General features: G+C 41.4%; 1 protein-coding gene across 2 annotated transcripts in view; it reads left to right on the top strand.

Annotated features, from left to right (window-relative positions):
- Nucleotides 1-25,072, top strand: part of LOC111238834 (low density lipoprotein receptor adapter protein 1-like) — a 39,726-nt gene extending 14,654 nt beyond the window's left edge. The window contains exons 2-10 of one of the 2 annotated variants that reach the window (XM_022768545.1): nt 6,559-6,701; nt 8,881-8,993; nt 15,595-15,709; nt 16,173-16,245; nt 16,538-16,624; nt 18,562-18,683; nt 20,484-20,518; nt 23,971-23,996; nt 24,525-24,649. In XM_022768545.1, coding sequence (XP_022624266.1) covers nt 6,559-6,701; nt 8,881-8,993; nt 15,595-15,709; nt 16,173-16,245; nt 16,538-16,624; nt 18,562-18,683; nt 20,484-20,518; nt 23,971-23,996; nt 24,525-24,571 — 761 coding nt within the window. In that variant the 3' untranslated portion in view covers nt 24,572-24,649. Of the gene's footprint in view, nt 1-6,558; nt 6,702-8,880; nt 8,994-15,594; nt 15,710-16,172; nt 16,246-16,537; nt 16,625-18,561; nt 18,684-20,483; nt 20,519-23,970; nt 23,997-24,524 lie in introns of both variants that reach the window. The other variant, XM_022768536.1, reaches the window with a different exon arrangement.
- The last annotated feature ends 2,886 nt before the right edge of the window (nt 25,073-27,958 follow it).

Here is a 27,958-nt window from a genome sequence, read left to right as displayed (position 1 = left end):
GATTCTGCATCCTGGAATTATACCATGTGGCTTGTTAAAAAATATTTTCATTTCCTGCTTATCTAGCTCCATCCTTCTGCACAGCATCACACCAACAGCACCCGAACTGCGGCTGTCTGCAGAGCAAATATTAGTACAGTTTTCCCTGTGGGGATGCCAGCTATAAATAGTAGTACAGGAAGTCATTCAGGAACAAAACCCAAACGTCTGTGTTGACTTTTAATTTGAAGCATGTAATAATGCCCGCCCGCAAAATAACCCCAGCGCTAATCCCATTTCATTCTCTGGACACTTCTGAGGACAAAACATGCTTCTTAGCGTACAGAAGATAAGGCTGTTTTACTGCCGTACAGTATGTGAGGATGCCGGGTTGATCCTCTCTAATTAATGATTCACAGAGCCTTTGGAAGACAGGTCCTGATGGGAGGCCTATGTCTTGCATAATAACTGCAGTCAAAGGCAATTAGCATTCAGGACATTATAGGAAAGTCTTTTATCAAGTTGTGATTGTGTTTTCGTTTATCATTTTAATACTTTGTTATCACACACGCTGTATCTTTCACGCTCCCAGGCACACTTACCATTTGAATGTTGAATTTTTTTTTATGTAAAATGCCTGATATTGAGTGATATCTTTTAAAGCATCTAACAATATCTTAAAGTCTTTTTTTTTTTTTTTTTTTTTTTTTTTTTTTTACATTGAGAATAATGTTTATCTCACCTCATGTTTTGGTTGTGTAAGATTGCAAAGCCACATAATGTCACTAATTCACATTTCTTCCCTCACATTCCCAATCTGACCTAAACAGCTTCCACTTTGCAGCGGCTCTGTTTGCTCAGCCGTGCATATACCAGATAACTCATATCTTCATTATGATTAACAGTAGATAGGGTGTTTGAAGTGAAAGCAATTAATGAGGGGTTCGGGAGAAAAGGGGATTATGCTGAAAGATCCACACCAGCACTGATTCGTTCAAGGACCTCCGGGGCAAATAGTTGATTCCTGAACCTGAATCTTTTTACTCCAGAGATATTTTTCCTGTCAATGTAAATTAAATAGAAGCTTGAAAGAAATGGTACGGAAGCTCCACTGTGCTGAAATATAAGAAGGAAAAAAAAGTAGGCAAACACAATTAAATCCCTTTATGGCCCTCAGGGATTGAATCATGCATTTTATTGGTTTTGCTTACATTTTGCTTTTTCAGTTTTTGTGAGGAGGAAATGCAAAGCATCACACTGACACATGAATTCAGTCAAATCTCTCCACAAAACTACTTTTTCAAAGCTTTCAAGAGTTGGAATTCAAAAACAGTAATGATGTGGCAAATGAAAAGGTGGCTGCACTTGATGTGGTGATCGAATTAAAAGATAGAACAGGTGAAACACCATCCATTACAAACCAAAATCTATTATAATTTCAAAGAATTTTTATCTCCACAAATATCTCCCGAAAACCCGCTTCCTCGTGTAATATCCATCAGTTTGATACAAGCGATGGAAAAGAATACACCATGAAATAAACCAATGTAATCATACGAGGAACAACAGTAAAACCTACTTTGTGAAAATGCATTTAGTGTGAATATTTATCGCTAAAACAACAGCGATACAACAACAACTTTGCTCCTTACAGTATTTAACCAATGCGATTTGGCACAGGGCCTTTGTCAGGGTGTGCATTCATTACTCATTAGACACAGACCAACAGAAACAACTTGTTTAGCAGAAACAACTTATTTTATCATTTCCTGTGTGACATACTGGAAGCAAAATAATTGGCAAATATTTTGATATTCAATTAATACATAAAATAATTTCTCATGTTAAAATTTAATATTAAATGCCAAGGTTTTACCAGTTCCAGGTTATTTGTTTGGATTTGCTGCTCGTCTTAGTTTTTTACGTGATAGCAGTTTGAAAATCCTTGAAGTTTGCAGTGTGGGTTGGTTAAAACAAGCAATATGAAGACATCACCCTTGGCTTTAGGAACTTGTAATGGACATCTTTCTCTGTCTGCAGGTGCTCTGTAACATTCCTGTTATTTCAAGTTCACGTCCGTGTGAGGAGAGTGAAAGGCAGGAAGTCAAAGTTGGGGTGGTAATATTTTAGAATAGCATGACATGAGGTTTTGTGTGTGGGCCCAGGGGATGTGTTATATCCAGTTCCAGAGGTGGGAGTTTTATGTACTGATCCAGTTCAGAGCGCAGGGTAATCCCACTGTCATTTCGAGCATTTTATGTGGTTTGTACATTTCTTTTGATGCCTGGCCAAGGTGCTCAGTAATGTAATTTGCAGGTACCACCTCCCTGCCGCTGCTGGGAAGCGATAGTGCCTGTGGTTGCTTAGCAACATAGGCTGTTTGATCCCATGACTCTTTCCTTTGTTAATGTTGATGTTGTCAGTGTTGTACTGATTGAGAGGTATCTAATGAGCTGCTGTTCTTTTCATTCTGTGGGGACAATCAGAAGCAGAGGGAGTGTAGATGCAATAGATGAGACAGGTGAGGTGAGGATTAGAGTAAAGAAAACAGTAAGAAGAGCGAGAGCCTGAAAGGAAGGACTTAGCTCTACTTGGTTTCCCCCTCAAGGCAGAATCAGGAAACCAGTTACACACACCCCCACACCCTCCCACACATACGCGCTATCCCAGCCCACCATCTTCCCTGAATGTGCGGCCTATTTTCCCTGTCAAGGTGGTGTCCTAGATACAAAGTTCCATCAGATGAGTAAAATAGTAAGGCAAAGAGATTCTATCAAGGGAGATGTGGAGGATGGGAGTGTCAGCAAGCTCAATGTTTCCTTCCTCACGTTTTGATGTGTTGTACTCATTCCTTTTTGGATTTAAACCAAGACGGTGTGTGAAACCTCCGCTCACTGACCCGCAGTGAAATCGAAAAACAAGGGGATGCTTTTGTTATGTTGACCCTGGAGCACACACGTATTCCAACAGTTTTCCCAATTAACTCAGATGATGGTATCTTTAGAACTGTGTGTGTGTGTGTGTGTGTGTGTGTGTGTGTGTGTGTGTGTGTGTGTGTGTGTGTGTGTGGTGTGTGTGTGTGTGTTGTGTGTGTGGGAAACCCAACATCGGTCATCAGTGAACATATAATGTGTGTGTGTGTGTGTGCGCACCCACCCCCTGCGAGCCTATGCATATGCCCTCTCTGTTGCTATATTACTCCTGTGTGGATATCTGTGCGCTCCTGTTTGTGTTATTAATTAACCGTCAGTGTACATGTTCAGCCAGAGGAGAATTCACCCGGGTACGATTTTGACTTCTCAGTGCAAATTAAATTACTGAGTGTGGAGCTGGAAGAAACAGCTGGTGATCGCTGCATGTAGCTGAAAGGCGTGCAGAGCACATGGTGCCTATTATACTTCAACAGCACTTCCCCGAGTCAGCTGAGCTACTGTGAAATGCTACACTTGTCAGTTGTTTGTTCAACAGAGTGTCGGGTATTTTACAGCGTTTCACCGTCTCACGGCAGTGCTGTTATAACTTAACGTGAATACACTCGGGGCCCGATGCAAAAGAATGTCATCGACTTGCAGCGTGCCGTTATTGTAATGCACCGATCCCTCTAGTGTGTGTCCCAGCTGTGAGGCTTTTGTGTGAACGTAGTGGGTCAGTGCACTCACCGCAACAGCCCAGGTGCGAAGGTGTTGCCAGGCGTCAGTTTAATAAAGATGCAAACGTCATCAGTGCACCACCGCGGCCTCGCCCTCCCTGATCTTGTTTTGTGCTCTCTAAAATTAGATCACCTTTCTCCACACACTCTCGCTCCCTAACACGCACTTCACAGACGTGTACGTATACACTGGCCTCTCGAAAACTCCGAAACGGCACTCGTCTTTGTGCGCCTCAGTATTTTCTTCAACATGTTAAAATCCAATTAGCCTCCCTCCGCTTGTTCCTGTCACTCTTATCAGTCCCAGTCCCTCTGTAGACTCACACAGGATTTATTAAAAATTTAAGCGCCCCTCTTTTAGGGGGATAATATGTTGGAAAACCCTGCAGCATCAACATGAAGCTCGTTAATAATTCATGAGTGTAGCCTGGTGAAGGCTGTAGCACTTATGTATGCTTTGTAGTGCTGTGACATTTTAAAGAATTCAACCATGCAATAAAGCTTTTGACCAGGAGTTGATGTATTGCGTCTTGGGGTGATCCAAACTATACTTAAAGCTTAATATTGAAACTGATCTAATTTAAGTGTGCTTTAATTGTTTGAAAAAGACCTCTTTGCTAATCCCCACCACACATTCCTGTTGCAGTGCCTGTCGATCTTTCCATTCTAGTGAGGCATATACATATATATGTCTATTTTGCTAACAGCAGCAGTTTTGACATTCAAAATTTGTCGTAATAGTCTCCGATTTCACACAGAAGTAAACAAGAGTGGGACTTTATAGTTGACCACTGTCAATTTCTGTCGCCTTAAATATCGACTGTCGCTGGAAAATTTTATAGCTAGCTAGCTAAGGGGACACTGTTAGCCAGGACTGCACTGTCACTGTTTATTGGAGGGGTTTTAGTGGGGTAGGGGGTTCATCTGCCATTATCATCAAATATACACTGCTGACAGTTCTGCAGCCGTTCTCATCACAATGGAAGACAATGGAATGATTGTTGTGTTTATGCATTAGAAATTCTTCAGAAACATATAAGGGTAAAGTGCTGCTGCAGGGATAGTGTGGTATCCATTTATCTGTGTTGTTAAGAGTATTGTTGAGCAAAAGACTGAAACCCTTTGTGTTGTTCTGTAGCTGAACCTGACCTCTGACCTGCTGTGGAGAGGAGACGGCAAAAAGATGAATTTTTTTTCCTTCATGGATCAATAGTTTATTAAAGAACCACTCTTACATAGTGGGTCATCTCTTAACTCTCCGTCGCCATGCACCTCTCATCGGCAACAGTCAAGGGCAGCCGCCATGCCGTCCTCCATGTATCTAAGCAATCGCATGTAATGACATCAAATGTGCTCTCTGGTTTTGAAGCAGCCCCCACAGTGTGACTGAAGATTAGTTAATAATTCAGAGTTGTTGGAAGCGGCGTAACGGGGATGGTGTTCTCTGCTGTTCGCCTTCACAGCTGCATGGGGCCTGCCAGCGACAGATGGCTCGGCCCATGTGGAGAGTTTGGTGCCAGTAGAAGCCCAGTAGAGTGTTGGACGACGATTGTGTGCGTGTGTCTCTGTTTCTCTTTTCTCTCTCTCGCTCTCCACGCTCCTCTTTGTGAATCTCAGTATCTTTATACTTGTCAGTGCTATAAGCATAAATACCTCGCGAACACAGGAGAAAAACAAAATGTGCTGCGACGTCGGCTGGTTAATGCATTCGTTTATATGGTTTTCTTTCTCACAGCAGACTTTGGTGATAAAAGAGTTCTTTGAAATGCTGTGGATTAATGGATCATGTTTCACTTATTGCCCCATTAAGTTTATCACAGAATGTGGTCTGTTTTGCGTAGTTTTGTAAGTTATTCCTCTCCTGATGTTCCTCTGCGGGGTGTCCAGGTGTCTCTGAGAGATATTTTAAGCTTTTCCGCATGGGCTCGGTCCCCCCACCTCGCCCGCTGTAGTCAACGAGAGGACAGCTCTGTGCTACTTGTTGGAAATCGCAGCAGCAGCAGGACATCGGAGCCATTCTGTACAATCTATCAGAACCCAGCTGATGCTCAGTTTTTCTGGCCTGTGCAACATTTTTTCTTTTTTTTTTTTTCTGAGATCCATAATGTTTTCCACTGCGGGGATTCTAGCCTCTCTGCCAGTAAAAGATGGCAACAAATCTCTCTCAAATCTCAGTGAAGTTAAGGTGCGGGATGGAAATTGAATTCAGACGTGCAAGCACAGAGTTGTCAGGAATATGAGGTACATTTCCAGGTGGCTTTGCAGTTCTGTTGTTTATGTTTCAAAGACAAAATAAATGATCATACCATCTGCTTTATCTGAAATAACCATGCACAACACTCTCAGTAGAGCTGATCTCATTATCTTATGCGCGCACATTTTTAAAATTGACTTTCCTACAGGAGTGTAATGGAAACACACTGCTCTGACAGAGAGGCGTTTTAAGTGCGCCAACGAAAAAGTTTCATATTTAAATCATCGTATCACACAGAATTTGTCTGAGTCTGTCTATCCACATCACTGTCTGCTCAGCTGTGACTTCACTCTGCCAGCTCACATACTGTCCGTGCCAGCTATTGTAAACAGTCTGCTTGACTTTGAAATTTATATATGACACGGTCATCTGTCATTTGCAAACATTCCACAAGTAGTAAGTAAAAGGTTGTATTAGTTTGGATATTGTTCATGATTTCACTACTACATTCTTTTATAAAAATAAAAAAACAAAACAATAATGATAATAATCTTTGCTCATCTACATAGCTGTTACGGCCCGGCTCTGAGACCGTAACAAATAGGGGAAAGCACACATGGATGTAACTAAAACAAACGTTTTTTTTAAAAACAGAAATGAGTGTTTCGTCGACGAAGAAAAGAAAAAATCAAAATATTTCAGTAAATTCCAGTGTCCTGTCTTTTTGTCCCATCAGAGCTGCCAGAGAACTGGACAGACACCAAGGAGACGTTGCTGGAGGGGATGGTGTTCAACGTGAAGTACCTGGGCATGACGCTGGTGGGCCAGCCCAAAGGAGAGGACATGGCTTCGGCAGCCATTCACAGAATCGTCGCCACGGTGAGTAATAACCTTACTCGGCGTGTTATTTCACTCTGACATTCTACCATCCCTGCCTGACAAATCTTGTGTACTGTTTGGCTTCCATTGTGCCTTCTGCATGCAGCACATATCAATGTTGCATAGAATTCTGCAGGCACGATCGGCACCTTCATTAGCAACATGAAATTTCAAGAGTGACGCTGTGAAGATTTCAGTTACAGTGGCGCTTTTAATAGAAATTCTCCTGTGGATTTGTGAAATTACAGCCTCAGACTGCAATACGCATTATCTGAATGACTTAAAGGGGAACAGTTGTTAAATTTAGATTTTATCCATGTTACCCCGATGACCCAAGACAATGTTTTTTGTCAGGAGAGAAACTGGTAAATTGTTGCACCGTATCTCCAGTATATACAATTTGGAGTACCACCACAGACAAAGAGAGGGAGACTCACTCGAATCAGCAAGCGTATTCTCATGGTCATGAAATGATACTCATAATCGCCTAATTCAGTATTCGTGGATCAGTGTGGCCTTCTACAGTTAGTAAGGAAACAAGAAAGATGTGTCTTCTTTGTGGCTATTGAGGAAAACAATCTGAATGTTCAGTAAACTGCTGAACTGCCACCAGAATGACTTTAAACTGAATAATCAGAGGTGCACTCCTTCAACTTTTATCCACTTCTAGTTGGATCGTGTTTACATCAAGGTCAGTATGGCGGCATGAAATCAAAGCCGCTAATCCAGGATTATGACGAGTTGAACATTTGCAACAGTCAAACCGGTGATATGTTGTTTGCTCAACAACACACTGAGCCACACGGGGGATTTCTGAGCATGGTTCTCCGCATCGATTCGAGATCCTGTCAATTCACAAGACCGTTTTCAGAAACTGCAAATAGAAACTTGGAGACGCACAAAAACCCCAATTATCTGCATGTTTTGCATAAAAACTTCACATTATATTCATGTATGTTCCCACACACACACACACACACACACACACACACACACTTCTCAATTACAGGCTGAAGCGAACCTAATGGCAGGATTAAGATTCAATCGATTTACACCAGGACAGAAAAAGAAACCCAGTTGTCTCTGTCTGTTCCCTTGGAAACCAATCAGCCTGAATGGGATGACTGAATACATTTGTGACTTTCCCATTTATGACATGCGTTAGTCAGGCGTGATAAGACAAGTCAGGGCGACCAAACGTATAGAGAAAGGTTGAACTTGGCCTATCTCAAGCTGACAGACTGGTTTTTGCCTCGTGGCGTGACACTTGTAACATGACAGCAGAAAAATGTGGTTGTTAGCACTTCCTACATGGATGAGCTGCCACAGTCAGGCACAGCACCCTTTCCCTCTCAGTTTCCCATACATGTCAGTGCTGTGGGTTTAAGCAGAGTGGTGCTGTTGGTTGTCACCATCTCCAGGGCATCGAGGCTCCTACAGAAAGCCGTGGCACCGTTCCCGTCGTCCCCGAGAAGTCCTAGTTTTTTCTTCAAGCAAAGATCCTGCTCCTTTTCATCCTCAGCTCCTCTTCTCAGTGTTCGCGTTTTTATTTCACCTCCCGCAAGAGCGAAAGCGTTCTCATGCAAGGTGAATGCATAAATATTTCAGCAAAGGGTGAAATCACGTTCCTTTTTAAAGTCCCGTCTTTTTTTCTTTCCCCTCTGTATTCGTTGACAGTCACTCCACTTGCTGTCATTTGGGTGTAAAACTAAGCTGCTCTCTTTTGCTCACTAATTTTATGGTAAGGAGGTCATTGTCATTGTCAACAGGCGTTCACACAGACCGCAAGCTCAGCACTATGGCTGTATTTTCTGAAACTCCAGATGGAGCAGAGCGGCAGGGGGAGTTGGTGGCTGCCAGCCCGACCTCGAGTACTCGTTCTGGGCTACACATTGCAGCTCTCCTCCTGCCCCCCCCCCCCCCCCCCCCCCNCCCCCCCCCATTCTGTCACCTTTTATAAATTCCCCACATTTCTGGGACAACTCATGCAGGCTGCTTGTTTTTGCTCGACAGCTACTGTCGCATTTGAGGGCTTTTGCTGTTTAATCACAAGTGCAATCATCTAATATTAATGTCAGAGAGACAGGCTTGCTCTGTCTGCGCCTGAGGTAAGAGTTTCTCCATCTGATTTTAATGTTTGTGTGTGTGTGTGTGTGTTTTTTATATTTCATATCCACAGGCCAGAGCCAGTGCTAAGAAGTTTCGGAAAGTAACGCTGACGGTCTCACCGAAAGGCATCATCATCACAGACACGGAGACTACAGACCTCATAGAGAATGTCTCCATATACAGGTAAATAATTTCTAGGGTCTAGGAATGCCAATGCTGCTCTGTCAGTCAGTCCACCAGACTGAAATATTTCAACAACTACTGGGTTGATATTGCCATTAAATCTTGTGCAGACATTCATGGTCAACAGAGAAAAAAAAAAAAAAATCCTCATGACATCGGTGACTCCCTGACTTTTCGTCTACCGCCACCAGCAGGTCGACGTTTTCACTTATCCAGTGACATATCTCAACATCTGCCACGTGGACTGGCAGAGAAGTTTGTACATGTATTCATGTTGAGTTGCTTTTTATTGAAATGTCTTGACAGCCATTGAATAGATCGCATGATACACATGTTAACGGTCTCCCTCAGAATTAATTTTTTCTGTAGATTCTGATTGAAAAACATAGAATTTATATCAGAACCTGCAGAGTGGAGTGCAGTGCCAATGGCCTCAAGCAAATAATTAAAAACATTGTCTTACTCTAAATCTTCATATTAGTTACCTCAATGAGTGAATGCCTGCCTTTATAAGCGTGGCTGAACAATATGACCCAATACAGAATAACTCAACATTTATGGTTCATGAACTGGATTCTTAGCGGTCTACGCTTTATTAGATGTTTCATCACCTGTGCGTCACAATGCTGCTTATTCCTCAAACTGAGTCCTAAAAACGAAGGTGGCCTCATTTGATACGTGAAGAAACTGATATCATCTATCTAGGTCACTTTCCCCTCTGTCCACTGCTTTGGCTCCTTTTTTCGCAGGATTAACCCAAGCAGCTCTCCGCTCAGTGAGTCTCATGTTTGATCAGTTCACTTGGAAACCAATAATGGGAGGGTGGGAGGGGGCCGCCGGGGGTGTCTGCTACTGTGACTCTGTGTCAATGAAAGCTAACCTTTCCCAGCATCACGCTAGGTTTCAGTCTACCGAATCAGTGAAGAACGTGTGTGTGTGTGTGTGTGTGTGTGTGTGTGTGTGTGTGTGTGTGTGTGTGTGTGTGTGTGTGTGTGTGTGGATTGTGATGTGTTTGGCTGGCTTCCCCCTCTCAGGATAGCATCCTGTAATATAGACTGGGCCTCATGTCATTGAGGATTACAGTCTAAATATCATATGGCTGGACTATGATTACAGAACAGGCTCCGATGAAGACGGAGGATGTGTGTGTGTGTGTGTGTGTGTGTGTGCAGAGGTCTCCATCCCATTCTGATCCACCTTATCAGCGGTAACAGACCACAGGCCAGAGGAATCAGCCTCGTCTTTGATCCCCTTCTCTTCTCTCCTTATCTTCCCCTTCTCTACCTTCCCCTTTCCTCTCCACTGTGCAGACAGACATCTTTCTTTTCTGCTTATATTAACATAAACAGAGCTCTGAACGCAGGAATACCCACGACTAATTGCTCGCTTTGATGCTCACGCTGCCAGTCTTTTCCCATACCCCCCCGAGTAATGATACAGGAGCGACTGAGGGGCCACGTATGGAGCTCGGGTTGACTGAGGATTGATTTATCCCCTTTATGAGACCCCACCCCCACCTCCTCCTCCTCCTCCTTGTAGCCCCCCCTTCTTGTATCTTATTTTTGTTGCACATAATCCATTTATTGGCCCAGAAAAGCAAGTGAAGGGTGAAAGAAAGTGGAGTGTAGATTTCAGAGGGATGGATCAAATCAGCCTGTGTTTACTGTGCTTAACATATAAGGGCGAGAAGAGTTAGATACACAGTATGTGTACACACATGTCCACGCCTGGATGCACCTGATATAGTGAGTCTGTATGTAAATGTGTGCGTTTTTAAAGTTCATTGTGTATCCACACTTACTGGAAGCCGGGCTGTTTCCCTCAGGGGAAGCTTAGTGGGGGAGAGAAAACGGACCGGAAGGCATTGTGCACCGCAAAGGAAAAAGGGGGCAAATAGGCTCCTCCAAGCCATCATATCCACCCCCCACCCCCGCACACACACCTTCCTACTCGCACCCACCCACCCATACGCAAACAATACAATATCATACTTAATGTGTTCACAGTTTCACAACCTGATATTTTATTGGGCAGCCTGGTCAGCCTCTCAGTTCTTGACAGCACACTTTGCAGTGCATCTAATTTGCAGCATCAGACACTCAAGTTAAATTATCATGAGCTTGATCTTTCAACATGATCAAGGCGGCCTTGCGCTGTTGAGGTCTAACTGCTGGATTTAGCAAAGCACTAAACCACACAGGAGGTTTGATGATATTCTACCACAATAATAAAGCTCGGTTGTATTGACAAAAGTAAATATCACAGTATTTCTCTTTACTAAATAAGTCAATAATCTATTGAAACATCACAACGATATAACATGATGCTGATGACTATTTGAGCTCAGAGAAAACATTTGTAGCTGGTTAGCTTAGCGTTACATAAAGATTGGAAGCGGGGGGGGGGGCTGATATCCTGGCTCAGTCCAATGATAAAACAAAAGCCTGTAGAAGCACATATCCCCCTGTAAAACTACAAAGTCGAACCCTCACCCCAGTCTCAGGTCGTGCCTGGTTCCTCAATTTGGCGGGACGAGCAACTGTAGGAACAGTCTTGATTGGAGTTTTACGGGCCACTGTGCTCCTGGGTAAAAATCAGAGCTTTTTGAAATGGTTTTACGCCCTGAACTCACCACAGCTGCACTGCAGAGGCTTACAGAGAGTTTCTGGGATGTCATGGTTTGTTTTTTGTCCTGACATGTAGTGGGAATTGTGGGACCTCAGTTCAGTTTGCCACAGGTGAACTCCAGTCAAGTTAAAGGAAGAGAACGGGATGTACCTGGAGTGCCGCAGCAAAAGGTCTGAATACTTTTGCACATGAGAGATTGAATGAGATTTTTATTAAATTTGCTTTTCTAAAAACACGTTTTCACTTTGTCATTATGGGTTATTAAGTGTTAATTGATGGAAACAAAAATGGCAGTTACCCCCATGTAAAATGAAATCTCCAACACAATAACGTGTGAAAAAAGTGAAGGAATCCGGACGCTATGTGACATCACTGTACGGTGGCAAGAAGAAAACATGGGCGACTGGTTAAAGCAGCCACTGTTTTAAAACAGAAGACCAGTGGTTAGTTTGGTTCTTGGTATTGACAAAGTAGCCTGGTCTAAATGCAGGTACTGAATTCTAATGCAATCAGTCCGGCCTTATTTGTCCTTGTTTTAAAACCCCTTATTTAACATCCCCCAGTGAGCAGAACATTGTGAGGGTGTTCAGCTTCCATCTGGACGAGTTTCTGATTCATATTCTGACAAGAGCTCTCGGTGACCGACCTGCATATCAATCAGCAAAAACATTGCAGGACAGAAAAGGAGAGATGAAACACTGACTGGCACTCCACCTGGCAGTGATGCACGTTGTTCTGCACATGCCATTAGATTAGTGAGACGTGTCTGTAGGATCTCTGAACAGAGGATACAGGGACGTGACTGTGCTGCTCATGAACCTTCATGCAAATGTTTTCTGTTAGCGTGAGAGACTGCTTTTTTCAGCACTTTGCAAAAAAAAAAAAATAGTTTTGATGAGGCCTGCTCCCCTGCAGCAGGCGCAGAAGTTGTTTTTCATTATTGCACTTACATCGGGTTGAAAGTTGAACAAAAGCAGCTCATTGTCGTAATAAATAGCATACCTGCTTTATTCAGTGTACACAGAGAATTTGGAGCTTTGATGTGTGAAGTTCTATTCAGGCTTTGTGCTGTAAATATTTAAATATTACCATTGATATTCCGTCTCTTTCTCACAAACACCGGTGCTCTACACAGTGACGAGATCAAAGGCTCGCCGTCCGCAGAGCCCCTTTGGAGATATGATGCAACCTGACAGCTCAGTTTCTGTTGTTCAAGCTCAGTGGAAACTCTGTGGTGCTGTCAATTATTTTATTTTTTTTCTTCTCTTGTTGTTTCAGGATGAAGGCTTATATTGTGAACATGATCCATTGTTTGTGACATTGGTGGCAGTAATAAAGATGTTGTCCTTTTCTTGCACCGCCTGCATGCAGACAGATTTTACAAAGAGACCTTCATACTTTGTACCTTCACAAAATAAGAGGACGATTGTGTGCGTCCTTGCCAAAAAGATGAAATCTTAAATGTGTATTCACTCCAGTGAGGTGTCTCTGTTGGCAAATTCACATTATTCTCACATGGATGTCATATTATAATGAATTCTCTTGGTTAGCCATATGTACATGTACTTATATGAGTGATCAGTTCTTATTCATGACACTCTTGCTGTTGATAATAGAAGCTACGGGTAATTTTACGGTCACCAATTAACTGTGGGAGGAAGCCAGAGAACATTCTTGCTGTGAGGCGACAGTGCTACCTACTGCACCGCCGTCTCGCCCTGAATGTGGACAATGAACAGCATTCCTCTGAGTACTTATTTAAAAGGATTTACAAGGAATATTTATAAGCATAAGAAAAAAAAATCCAAACCAAAATCAACTCTGGCAACTTTTAAAAAACTTTTATTCCGTTGCCTTTATTGCCTTTTAATATCCCTAAAGCAATGACAGGAACACAACTGCCTACTATTACTACAGTTACAACTTTAATTCCTATGGATAATGCTGTAGTATTGTACTATTGATAATCATGTATACAGGTATTAATATTATTGAAAAACAATAGTGCACACACAGCAACATGCAAACCTTTGGAGGCCTGAAAATTGCAAGTTGCACAGGAAGTAGAAAGTAGTTAATACCTCAATAAAATGATCATTAAAGATCTTTATTGAGCAGTTACAGTAGTTTGGTTATATCACACTTGTTTTCCCAACTTAAATAGGTCAACCCTTTCAACTTTTTCTCTGCTCATTTTTCTGCAATTAAGGCCCAAATAAGAGTTTGAGCACATGGGAGAGCGGGTGGGGGTGTGCGGGTGGGTGGGTGGTTGGGTGTCTGTGTGTGCGGCGGGGGGGGTTTTTGGGGTGGGGGTGTTGTACAGAGCTGGGTGTCCTGGGCATTGCTATGTGGGTCATGCATCAGCGGTGCGAGCCAGCAAACAACGAGATGTGAGGGCTGGTGATTTCATGCTTGTTTGTTTGATCGAATTAATAACTTCCTTTTTTTTCTTTATTTTTTTTCAGTGCCTCTTTTGAAGTGGGCTGTGGATTTGAGTGGATTTGCATACAGTTTACAAGTTACTGTAATAATTACGGAGAGATCCACACACTGCCGCCTGCAGTCGACATGCATTGAGAGACCCTGCGTATCTAAATCTAACTGAGATTGAGAACAACTCAGCTTGTACGGCAGAGTTTTTTCTTTCCTGCCATAATGAGCGGGAAAAGGAACCAACCTTGTCCCTGTGCTGCCTACAATAAAGGTTGCATGTTTAATTATAGTGACAAAGGTCAAATGCATCACTCACTGCGGCTCATTTACACATCTATTTAAAGCAACAAACATGATGCACACTGCTGGTTCATGTAACGGCCTCGGACAGACGCACGGCGGGACTCGAGATCGATACCTCTTCTAATAGCCTGCATAAAATCCGACAAAACGAATCCATCGGTTGCGCGTCTGTCGCTTCAGTGAACTCGTATGAGCTGTTGCAGGGGAGCAAAATGGCTCGGTGGGCTAGATTGGTTTTAGATAACCATTGAAAATCACAGGGCTGTGGCTGCCACTGGAATTGCAGACGTCTGGGTTCCTTGAAAACCAGATATTGGATCCAGAAGAGATTCAGTGTGACTGCTGCGAATGAGGTTTCAACTGCAATATAGTCACAGCGGAGATCAATTCGTAATCCGAGACTTTCCATTTTCCACTGACGGCAGAAAATTCTGATATTTCAACAAAGTGTACCCACACCACAGGGGGGATTTTTCTGTAGTCGATGGGAAGTTGCAATATGTTATGTAACGTTAGGGAGATTATTTTAGAAAGGAACAGTTTTCTTCACCTCTCGCAGTTTCACAATCATTTCTGCAGCTCTCAGAGACAAAACTCTGAGGAATAGCATACAGTACAAAAAGGCACTAGTTTTGAAGCTGTCGTGTGTCCCTGTGCCTCCATTATCAGAACATTTAACTGAGAACTTCAGGATCAATTGACAATCTGAGCCTTTTATAGAAAAAAAAAAACCAACAAACATAAATCAACAAAAAAAGCAATATTATGTAAACATTTCAGTTCATACACATGCTCTATCTGAGAGTACTAAGTTCGGAAGAGCTCAGTGGCAGCGTCGAGCATCTCTCATGCATGTCGCTGCCGCTCATTTGTCTCCTTCGCCACCATTCCCAGCTGTGGGACTTAATCAACATAATATTCATAACCGCCGCTCTCATCCTGCAATGATTGGTGGGCCTATGCATATGCAAAGGGTTGAGAACAAAAGCAAAGTTACGGCCTAAATTGACGTGTATCCAGTTTGATGTTAGCTTGATGTGTGAGGTTTGATTGAATGTACTGCATATGCTGTTCTTTGTTCTACATGTATGTCCTGTGATTAAAAAGACTGAAGACTCCCAGTCTGATGGAATTGTTTATTTATGATTATAAATGCACAAATGTCAGGATGATTGATAGTGTTGGTAAATCTGTAATAATGTTTTTTTTTTTTTTTGTTCTGCCTCTTCTCTTTCAGAATCTCTTACTGCACAGCAGATAAAACTCAGGACAAGGTCTTCGCATACGTCTCTCAGAGTCAATTCAACGAGACTCTGGAGTGCCATGCGTTTCTCTGCCAAAAGAAGAAGATTGTAAGTGCACAACACTTGTGATTTTGTTGTATATATCTGTATATGGCTGTGTTTAGCTTACAGTTATTGAATGTATACTCTTGGACTGTAGCAGGTCAGGAGGTCAGCTTGTTCGTGGATTGACTCCTTGTAATGAACTGCATTCAGGGCAGCAAGTAGCATGGATGTAGAGGGCGTGTGGCTCCATCTTGTGGCAGTCTCTTTAAGACCGCATCAAGTTACATTACCATTATAACGACCAATGATGAGAAATAAAGGAGATCTATGGAAATATGTTTGTTAAAACTTTAAAAACGTTTAATTTATTTATAAAAAGTTTAAATCTAATGATGTCAATCAAATTGAACAAGTTAAGACAAAAGTTCCAAATGGAATCACAACTAATCATTATATTCATTATCTTTTATTTATCTTTTGTATGTTTCTGTGTTATTCTTCCCTTTTTTTTCCTCCCCTTCTCCAGGCTCAGGCTGTGACATTAACGGTCGCCCAGGCCTTTAAAGTAGCTCTAGATCTTTGGGAGATTGCTCAGGAAGGTGAGTTCACTGACCAAAGTGAAGGTAACATTTGGGTAGGGCTTTCCTCTTGGGCTGTTTAGGCAAAATATGAGTAAGAAAAGCCTGAAATCCATCTAATCTGTGACTAATCGTGCTGGTAATCCCTTTGCCTTTCAAGCCAACTGGGCAGTTATTGAGAATGCTTTGTAAAAAACAATCAAGGTAACTCATGGAAAATATTTTTACATGCTGACGTCCACTCTCTTTCTGCACAGATGGATCCTACAATTTTCTTCACGTTTAGTTTTGATAATACTTAATGTGTCTACAGGCAAAAGCAAAAAGACCAGGACCTGCTGTTCCTGTGCGGCAAACAACGGGCAGACGGAGGCAACAGACACTCAGTGTGTTCCAGCTGGTGAGTTCCTTTTTGTCAAATCAAACCGAGCTCAACGGTGATGACGAGTGATTTATTAGTACATTTTATTATTAGTGTAAAGTTGCACCACTGAGCTTAACACAGCTGAATGTATTGTTGATAATTACGACAAGAAAATTGAGGTTAATCTTTATCTTCCTCCTAAAGGGAACTGCAACTTTCTGTAAGCATGGTTTCCAATTTAAGGAAAAGCTTCGCGCAGTTAAATAAAGTGGAGAAATGCAACATTACTTTATGTTTGTTCACTTTTTTGCTGACAGATGAAAAGGTCAACATCACTCTCATGTTAGTATGAAGCTTGAGCCAGGAGACGGTTAGTTTAACGTAGCATAAAGACTTCTTGCTGGTAGAAACAGCCAGCTCGGCTCTGTCCTAAATTTAAAAAAAATCATTCTACCAGAACCTCTAAAGCTCATTGACTAACATGCATAATTCATTTTTCTGCTGTTGATCAGTACAAAAACTGAAGTGCCAAAACTGCACTTTGGGCTTTCACAGGCAGTTATGTGCCAGGAAGTTACTGCACCCAGCCAAGAAATGTTTTTGGCTCATAACCGCTTGTACAACCACAACGTGTCAGTTTTTGGACTTTGGGTTTTTGCATGGATTAAACAAACAAGAAATAATGTGTGAGAGATATTGGTAAGCATATGTTTCGGGTTTCTTTTTGGACAGAGCCAGACTAGCTGTTTCTAGCTAAACTACTGAGGGGCTGCTGGCTGTAGCTTCATATTGACCATACAGACATTGGAGGTGTTATTGGTGGTACTGATACACGGCATTGCTCTTCTTATCTAAGTCTCTGCAAAAAAAAGCTGAAAGGCCAATTTCCCCTCCCTTGTTTCCCAAAATAAGGAAACAAATTTTTATTATTTTTTTTTTAAATTTTTAATAGCTTTTCCTTGCTGTAGAGGTTGTTACAATTGAAAGTGGCCTGTAAGAATTCAGGTGTTGTAATCCCAGGAGGACGAGGATAAGGATTATGTCATTTCAGCATAACTGTAAAAGGCTGGAGAGAGAAGCTGCTTGTCACTCACAAGATTACACCGATCTGATTAGCACTGTAAAAATGACAATGATAATGTTGCAGTCACTGAGCTGAGATGGTATTTAGATGCAGATTGGTTGGTTTCCATCATCCTCACAAACCCAACAGTTTCGAGTGAACATGATTGACTAAATGCTGCTGCAGTCGGTCGCATAATGACTTTTAAAATGACCTTTCCAGTTGTCGTGTACATGTCACTAAGACTTGTAATTCTGGAATGCTGACTCTGCGCCCTCTCGCACACAAATTTAACTGATGCCAATCACCTTCTCATACACATACACATACACATACACACACACACACACACGGAGAGCAAATCACCTAATTACATATGACTCATTAGTCATTCAGAGTAGCAGTAGATTTTAAGTACTTTCCAATAGCCGTGACATTTATAGGTCAAAATATTTTCCACTTCTCAGGGGGTCAAATGGTTTATAAAAATGAGATTTAATCGTCTGTTCAGATTTTTGTTGGCTACAGGCCTGACTTTTCCAGCTTCTTTCAATTAAAATGTCCTCCAGTCCCAGTGGTAGTGACCAGAGGACAGAGAGAGAATCTGGTGTGAAAGCCTCGAGGACCGTGGGAGTTACTCAGAGAGATGTATGAAAGTTTCACAGACATGATTTCAATTCTGCCTGTTGCACAGAGAGAGAGATGTGAGTGCCGCAGTCTTAGGCTGATGTTTTGCTTCTGTGCTGCAGACTGCAGCAGAGGCGAAGAGACAAAAACGCTAACGAGTCTCCCTCTCTCTCCTGTCTTCTGTCTCTGTCTCACCCTCTCTCGTCCTCCGTGTTTACTCCCCTCCGCTCCTTCACTTTATCCTCCTGTCAACCTCCCGTCAACACCTGCCACCTCCCTCCAGAGGCGCACAAGCCTGTTGGGATGGAGGAGAAGCTGCGGAGGCCTTTCTTCTCCGCCTCGCTCAGCTCGCCCTCACCTCGGAGCAACCCCACTCGAAGGCGACCAATCAAACATGACTCCTGGGTAGGTCACACCATCTGTCTCCAGTCAGCTGATGGGTCTGATTGGGCCAAACTCAACGCTATAGTCAGCTTACTTGTTCAGGCGACAGGTTATCCTTGATGTGCTGTGGGTTTTTTTTTTAAGGAGTCACAGATCCAACATTTTCTCTCCTGATACCGAATTCTGATACCTCAACTCAGGAAATCTGCCGATCCAATAGCAGTTCTCTATTTCTCCCAACTTTAATATCCATGCGCCTCACTGCGTAGAACTCATTGGAATAATATTTATATGAGGTAATATGAGGCCAGGGAAAGATTCTAAAACCTGATACCACTTTATAAAGACACTGAACAAGAAACTGTATTTAATGTGGCTTCATCACAGATCTGCTTAATAAGATCTGTCACAGGATATCCCTAGTATCCTGTGTTTTGCCAACTGTGTCATATAGTTGCCTTTCTCTTCCTTGCTGGGTGTCAGTAATTTACATTATTTGTATATAAGTGCAGTTTTAAATTCTAGATATTTGAATATCTCTATCTTTATTGGCACACAAAACCTTGACAGATGTGTAAAACTTGCCTTATCTCACCATTTAATGCCATCAGAATTGTCTCTTCTGTATTCAGTGTATTGAATGTATGTATTCACAATAAAATGTAATTTAATAAAACATTTAATTTACTGTTTTTAGAGCAAATAAAGTAATATACTAAAACTCATCATAATAACAATTTTATTCATTCATTTTAAAACTTTGAAAATTGAATTTTATCAGATCGTTAGATGAGGATAACCATAGTATAGCAGATATAAACTTAGAAAAGTTTCATTCGTCGATGATAAACCTTTCACAAAAACAGAGCTAAGTCACCCCCACAGTGGGTACATAAGTCTACAAAAGTCTGAGACCACTTTACCACTCACTCGATTTGGAACTGTGTCTCTGACTTTTGGAAACCACTGTAGGTGACACTTCCTGTCGCACTCTGGAACTGAATGAAAGTGTCCTGTTCGCTCAGCCAAAGGCAGGATGCCAGATTTTACCTGAGCACAAACAGACCTCTGTGCTCTGCTCAGGCCAACGGAAAACAAACACTCTGCTCCACAGCATAGTTTTCTCATGACTTTAAATAAAGAGTGTTTGCTTTTCAATGACATCATTAATTACATAGGTCCTGTAAAACTGAAGCAGTTAAATTCAGAGTTAAACAAATTTAAATGTTCACGCTGCAGAGGTTCCTCAGACGACATCCTGTTTGTTCACTTACAGATGTTCAACACTAGGTGACACCATAATCATTGGAATATCTCCCCCTACAGACTGGTCTCCCTTAGTGAAATTCATCTGTTTTCACTGTGGCATATTTTCTTCTCATTGAGTCCAACACTTTCCTCTGTTAATATCTTTCCACATTTACACTGCATAGAGTTAAATGTAATATTTTTTCCAATGTAGCAGAGTGGTGTCATCAGATTGTATCTAAGAATACTATACTATGATAATAAATTAGAAGAATGCAAGGCGATTTAAATAGGTTGGAAAAACTAGAGCAAAGAAAGTAGAACAAAGAGTTTACATGGTATTCCCTGTGTGTGTGTTGGAGACTACGTCATGGAGTCTTGGTGCCATAGTGACTGAAACAGAAAGATCCATTTTGCCAGATTAGCTCTTGAATTAATTTATGTGTCATTTGAATAAAACAAGTTGTGACAAACAACTGGCGACCCACTGGGGCTTGAAAGTAGAGTAGCAGCAGGATTGTAATTTGAAGTAATTTATGTGCGTATTGATTCATATTGTTTATGTCTCAACAGGATGTGGAGGATGGACTTGATGATGCGTTCTCAAGGTAACCTTTGCTTATGACTGCAAGTCTGCTCAACACTAATCTTTAATTTATGAAAGGGGATGGGATTGTTTTTCCACACAAACTACTTCAATTCCCCCCAGCCCCAGAACAACAAAATTTATGAAACCAATTTAATGTTAATTTCAATTCCAAGCAGAAAATAGATCACCTTTTGAAAACTGTCGAGCAATTGCAGAAAATGACAATAACCTGGCAGTAACAGTATCAGATTCTTTTAAATAAATTCTTTTTAAATAAGAAAACCTTTATTTGAAACATTGACACATTGATATTGAACTTCACACACGCCCATACACACACAAACACAGACAGGGACATATAAAGATGACATTGTAGTCATGGCAATGGCATGAGGTAGAAAGGATTTGTATGAAAACAAATGTCCTGTCCCAAGGTTTTAGATTGGAAGGTGTTACTGTATTGATCGTGTGGTTCCAACGCATTGTTGTACAAGTCATCACTGACTGTTGAGGTGTTGAAAATGATGAACTTTTAGAGATTTAAAAATTACATTGGGAAAAAAAAAGATTATATTGTAGACGCACATAGATAAAAAAAAACACCAGTTCACAAAGCTCATTTTCCTGGTGTCTTCAGTCTTTAAGCTGCACTGAAGTACTTCCTTCTAGCTTAATGTAATAAATAACTGTAAAGCTCTGGTGTCTCATTAAACCAGAGCTGAGTAATATGAGAAGAAATTATTATATCAGTTCTAATCAAAACAAAATAAATGGCTTAATTCAGTGACTTGATCAATTCCCTTGTACAAAACTAGTTATGTTGAAATACTTCACTAAAATATCCCACTTCTAAAATTGACTTTTTGAATGATGTCTAATTTCCTGGAATAAGGACTGCAGTTACAGTCGGACAGATATAATGTTTCATTTTGTCAGATAAAACAAACTCGTTTAGAAAAATGTTGCAATATCATCTTGTGATATTTTCTACGATCCATTTCTGGAGCTTCATAATAACACAGTTTATTTTAAATTGAAAGTTTTATTGTAGGTATTTGAATTGGAGTCAAAGCATTAGCTGCAGCTGAGAAAACTGTGGTTTCAGCTCTTCACCTTTTTTTTTTTTTTTTTTTTTCCTACAGCATTACCTTTTCTACTAACCAAAGATATCCATCACTGTACAACATACACCGTTTAACAAAACATGTGATTGAGCTATTGAAATCTATTTTAAAAAAACAAGCAGGATGAACTATAGAAAGCATGTGTACCCAGCGAGCATCTTGAACTCTTGCGAGGTCACTGTGTCACGAGCGAACCACAGCAGACAGTGGCGATGCCTGCCGAAGTGATCGCCACCTCTGCTGACAGAGCTGTCAGGAGCGCAGCCGCTGAAGCCAGGAAGGGCGCTCCGCCGTGCATCAGCACTTTATCACTCAGCTAGGATTACAATGCAACACTTTTTATTTTGAAAGTGTGACAGTCCGTGAAATTGTCATTTCATGGCCGTGAGATGCCCCGCAGAGACGGTAAAATGTGGGTCCCAGGTGAAATGTGAAGCTTGACAGGTATGAAAAAAGTCCCACATGGACGTGCTCCCTCACATGGACTCCAGTTTTAATAAATGTGGTGGAAATAATCCTTATTCTGGATTATTACTGCACATATTTCCATATAGCTGCACATTCAGATAGGACTAGTGAACATATTCTGCGTTGTGGCCTACTTCTGAGACATACAGTACAAACAAATACATAATATCATGCATTTGGTCCCTCTGACATACTCAAACTCGAAACCCTTTAAAAAATACTTTGATATTGCCCGCCCATGCACCACAAACTGTTGGGAATGTAGGCCACACAGTCTGGTGACTGTATGAGCGCTCTGCATGGCTTCTCATATCCTCATATAACCAGATGATATGTGTGTATGTGTCCTGCAGTGCTGTATTATCCTTCTATAAAGAGAGAAGCGCAGCGGAGGGATGGCGCCCCAAACATTAAAGAGATGGCAAGTCATTAAGCTGTGCTGGCCCGCGGCTAATAGATGTGTTTGTTGTGTTTGAGCATGAAACGCTTTTGTGAAAGCAAATGGGTAAATGAGAGGCAGAGATGATGTACACAAGCCTCTGTGGGGAAGCTGGTTATGTGTGGAGGCAGAAGAGGAGAGGGAGGCAGGCAGGCCGTCACTGAAGCTGTTTTTTAGGCAGGGATGAGGAAATACTGACCTCAAGCGTGGATGGCTGTCAAATGGAGGAAGGTGGAATACAACACCTGACATCCTAGAGGAAGTGCTGAAGGATTTTGGAGTGTTGGAGCAGACCTCCTTCTCTGCAGAGGTCAGAAAGGTTGTCGAGCTCTGAATTGGCGGTGCGCGCACGGTGGATAAGATTTGTCCTGAAACATGGGACGGCTCTGGATCACACTTGAGTTGTCATGACTGTCGCACCTATTTAACGGGACACGTGACTTGCCTTTAGATCAGCAGAGGAGGGTTGTGGTCTCGCTTCACAAAAATGGAGTCCTTCCAAATGTTCCGGAAAGCTCTCAAACTGCCAAAGTGGGTGCCACTCCACTCTTAACATGGTGCATTAAGGGCTGGCCAAGGGTGCAGCAAGATTTGTTCATTTTGATTTTTTTTTTTTTCATCCACCTAAAAACAAGGCAACATTTACTCAACTTAAGCTACATTTTTATATCACACATTCAAGCAGAAATAAGCAATTAACCTTGAAATCACCCTATTAAAAACCCTGTAAACGATGCTGTTACTGTATGCCATAGGTGATTAACTTTAAATCCCCTCCAATTCCACTTGGGTATAAGTAGCAGCACAGTCTCTCGCGGCTGCTAGCAGCGCTGTATAGTCTTGTAAGTCCGGTTTCAACTGATGCAACCAAACTTACTTGAGTAGAATCATTTTTAATTAACTGTATGAGCGCAGGTCAGGGTGTGGGCCTCTGTGAGAAATCTCATTTTTAGAACAGAGGGAATCGTTATTCACATGGACGCTCGGTGCTTGCTACCAAGGCAATTGGTGCTCACAACTATTGGCATCGACTTCAGTTCAAATGGGTTTAATTAAATTAGATTTTTATTTAAGATTTCTTAAATTAATGGTGACCTTGAAGTTAAAGTCACCATAATGTAACTGCTGGCTTGGCTCCTAAGTAAACTAAGGTACTTAAATAATTTAACCTCATCTAAATGTGGCGAGTTCTTTTGCAATTTAAGCTTCTTTGAGTGTTTCTTTACTTTATACATGGTGGGGGGGGGGCAGCATAATATGCTGACAGCGGGGACAGCATATACGCAGCTGTGCACGCACACTTGTTTAGAGTCTTGGTGACCTCTCCGTGGACAGTTTTTTAGCAAGAGTTGCAAGATGTTCTCAGTGTTTTCACTTGTTTTAACCTTTACCGTTGATTCACATCATCACGATTTCTTCTGTCCTCTACTTGGCATGCAGCAACATGGAAGTAGAGATGGACACTGGTAAGTGATGTGACAAGTGAGTTCTTGTTTGGTTCTGCATGTTGCATGAAACCGCGTGTTTAGAACAGCAGTAATTCCTGGACTTTACCGTTCCATCATCATGAGATCATCTAAACCAGTTGTTCTCAATTTTTTTTTTTTTTTTTTTAAGCACTGAGCCCTTTGGGCGAAACTACTGGCATCTGTATGTGGACAAAGCCACATTTTAGTTATTTTCCCCTATATCTGTATATATGTTTTGACTGTAAACAAAGCAGGCCAGCTACATTGTTCTTTCTGTGCTCAGGTTGTCATTTGATTCTGTTTTTTTTTTTTTTTTTATAAGGGACCTCATGGTTATTGTAATTCTCCACCTGTCTGCCTCTGATGGCTCTTCACATTGCACACGCTGTGTGTTTGCCCTTCCACTCATTCACTGTCAGTCCATCACACGAATCAACATCCTCTTCGTGCCCTTGCTACACTTCATCCTTTCTCCTCTCCTGTTTGCATTTCCTGTGAACCCTTTTCTTTTTCTGTCTCTGTCAGACTGGCCGAGTCCCGCTCCGAACCCGTCTCTGACGATGCAGCTCTGAGTCCCCAGGAGGTCTCCACTGTGGATCTGTTGTCTATCTGCAACAATGAGTTTGAATAACAGCCTGGCAACAACTGCCCAATTTACAGCACCACAAAAATTTGACAGAAATCATACCACAGTCTCCAAGACCAGATAAAAAAAACAAACAAAAAAAAAAAACCCAAAAATCTAACACACACACAAAACGGCATACATCAACTGAACAGACACGAAAACATATCACGCTCCCTGGTGCACAACCTGAATCAGAGAGGCTCTGTTTGATATTCTGTGGCTGCTGCAGAGAAGCCAGAATGAATACCTTGATATTATGAACTGCTATTTCTGTGAATGCCTGCCATTCAACACACACACTCCACTCAGTGTAAACAGCCATCTCCTGCCATATTCAAACATTCACAAACTGTCGGATGAAAGATGGAAGGAAAGATGTCACATGCACAGCGAGCAAAAATTATATATATTTCTACTCAAGAAGTTCCCACAGAAGATCACAGGCTGAATAATGTACCAAGTTTGGACTGTGTCTCCTTCTTGTAATCAAAACTTGTAAAAAAAAAAAAAAAAAAGAAACACCTTCACGTGTGGATTCCACTTGTAAATTCTGAGGATTGCACAGCGGTTTACTTTGCATCAAGAAGTGTGTGTATATACGGCTGCCGTCGCTCTCTGGAAACGTGAAAAATCTCTGATCCTCTTGTTTGTCTGGTGGAGCAACAGATGCCAGTCTCTTCAGTCACTGGAAGAAGTCCAGCTTTAGAAAACATCATCAGACGCTGGTGTGAATGTTCTGTCGTGATACTGAGTGAATTATATATTCCTCATTCAGTTTGTGGTGCTGATTGAACCACTTCCGCTTTGGAGAATTAAATGGCATGCGATATAGTAGTTTAGACGTTCAGGCATATGCAACATAAATATATGTGGTAACAAATACCACAGTCATGAGTCATGCAGTTAACATGTACAGAGTGGAGTGCAATGTTTATATTTTATTTCCAACAAATCAAACATAAGCTTGGGGTTTTTCTTTGGCCAGAAATTCCCAACCCAAAAACACCTGATGTGGTTGAAAGAAAGCTTTCAACCACATCTTGTGGCCTTCCTTAGCAGATGGAGTTGCTCAGTTATCATGGAGATGGTTTGTTGCATAACAGGTAGTTGAATGGGGTGAGTGGGGGGTTAATAAGCAATAGAGATAGATTATCTGAAGACAGAAATTAGTTTCCCTTTCTTTTCAACCTCATGTTCTCACGAGACCTAAATTCCATACATAGGTCATGTGATAACGAAATCATCTTCATGACAACTGAGTTACCTTATCTGCTGAGCAGGGACACGAGTTGTTGCTAAAGCTTCAGAAACATCAAGTAAGTGGGACTTGCGTTAGGTATTTTTAGCCAAACTACTTTTTTTTTTTTTTAGGTCAAGAATGAAGCTCCAAGCTAAAACTTAAAACAGTGATTTTTTTATTCAGTCTCTTTACAGGGTTTAAAGTTGTGCATTCAAGTGAACTAGAGCTTAGGGACCCTGAGCCATGCAGTTCACAAACTACAGTTTGACACCTAAAGCGATTAAATGTTGCACTTTGATAAAGTTTGCTGACTCAGAAGAGACATTATAAAAACAGTGATCAGAACTGAAGCAAAAGAGGCAGAGATGATGATATTCCCTAGTTGGAGCCAAGCTCCAAAAATCCTGGATCCTACTATTCCCATAATGCAATGCAAATCTTTTATTAGACCCCACCTCCCAGGATCAAACACCAATCTCTTTGTCTTTGCAATAAAAGTTTTGTAGTCTCCAAATCCAAGTCGGGATAACTCTGATGACATCACTATGACATCATCAGGGTCAGGACGAGGTTATACAACAATAAGCTGAACTTGATGTTTACCTGGTTTTAAAAATCTAATTCCAACACACCACCTTACTGCTGTGGATGAATCGGTCATCAGGATTAATAACCCGCTGGAAACTTGCTGACTTTATGTCATTGTCAATAGGATGTCTGTTTGCAATAGAAAGAAAACCCAATCTTCATCACTAAACATAACAGCAAATTTCAGTGCTGTCTCAGTTCAATATGACATACTGAATCTCTTCATCCGTTCCGCTGTCACACATTCAGCTGTTGTGAGAAGAATAGCAATGATGTAAGGTTATGAGGACAATTGTAACGCTATTAGAGTAAAGAAACCTATTTCCATATGCTGTATTTTTTCATTGTCAAAGCTGTGTAATTTATGTATGCCTATTGTAACATTATATATGAAGTAGGATGACTAGAATCAGGGCTTCACAAAAGTTGTTTTTAAAAAAAAAAAAAAAAAAAAAAGAAAAAAGAAAAGAAAAAAAGATCACTCTTGTTGAGATGTGAATGTGTAGATGCTTGTATGTTTTGCGTTAGGTTAGACAATTTATACAAACGTAATCGTATGTGGTTTTTATTACTGCAGGAATTGCTTTATTTTTTCAAAATAGCCATTAGCAACTCATGAACAGTATATAAGTCACAAAACAATGATCCTGTTCTCAAGTCGGTAATCACCTCTTATACTCACAGATGCAGTTCACATTTTCATCTCTTAACTGCCGCCTGTGCAGTAGAACATGTCCTTTGTCCCAAATCTTATTACAGAGAGATTGTTGTTCTGCACAGAGTCTGCAAATTATTTTTATCCACCACTTAGATGACGTTCTCCATCAAGAGGATATTATATTGTGCCCCCAGTCTGGCTGAAGTGGTCCGTCTCTCTGTATTCAGGGCATCATGACAGAATAATTGTGACGGCGAGAGGTAGCAGGGGCCCTGTGTTGTTGTCATGACACCCGCTGCAGTATAATTGGATGGCTTATCAGGTTATGCCATGAAGCTTAATTGCATTGTTTCATTCCTGACTGGCTGAAAATACCAGCTCTGTTGCATTTTTGAAAGAAAGCTCTGTGTTTTGTTTGGATATCATAAATAGCTGCCAGCATGTCTGTGGATGATCTGTTGAGCCATGTTTGCTTTTGAGTATTGGCTGTCAAGTTCAAGGTTAAGCAGGATGCGCTGTCCGAGCAACAGTTTAGTCATTTTACCTTTCTCTCCAACATCTTTCCTCCTAGAAATGATTTCTGCAACATTTTCTATCCTGTCATCTCCATCATCGACTGACTGATTGATTCGTGTGCGGGCGCCTCAGTATTCGCTGATTCAGAGCTATCGGGTGATATTCGGAGATGGGCTGTTGTCCAGAAACTCTCCGACTTAGAATTGGTTTTCAATAATGACAACCAACAAACAAGAGTTTTGACCATTTTTTTCACCACAAGCTGAATTATTATCAAGTGTATGAAAATGAATTGGACAGTTGTGATCTATAATTGGCACTTTTAGATA

This window comes from Seriola dumerili, unplaced genomic scaffold (genome assembly GCF_002260705.1).
Source record: "Seriola dumerili isolate Sdu_G_001 unplaced genomic scaffold, Sdu_1.0 BDQW01000025.1, whole genome shotgun sequence".
In the NCBI taxonomy this organism is placed as follows: domain Eukaryota; kingdom Metazoa; phylum Chordata; class Actinopteri; order Carangiformes; family Carangidae; genus Seriola; species Seriola dumerili.
The sequence above is the reverse complement of the archived record's forward strand: the minus strand, read 5'-3'. Positions and strand labels throughout refer to the sequence as shown.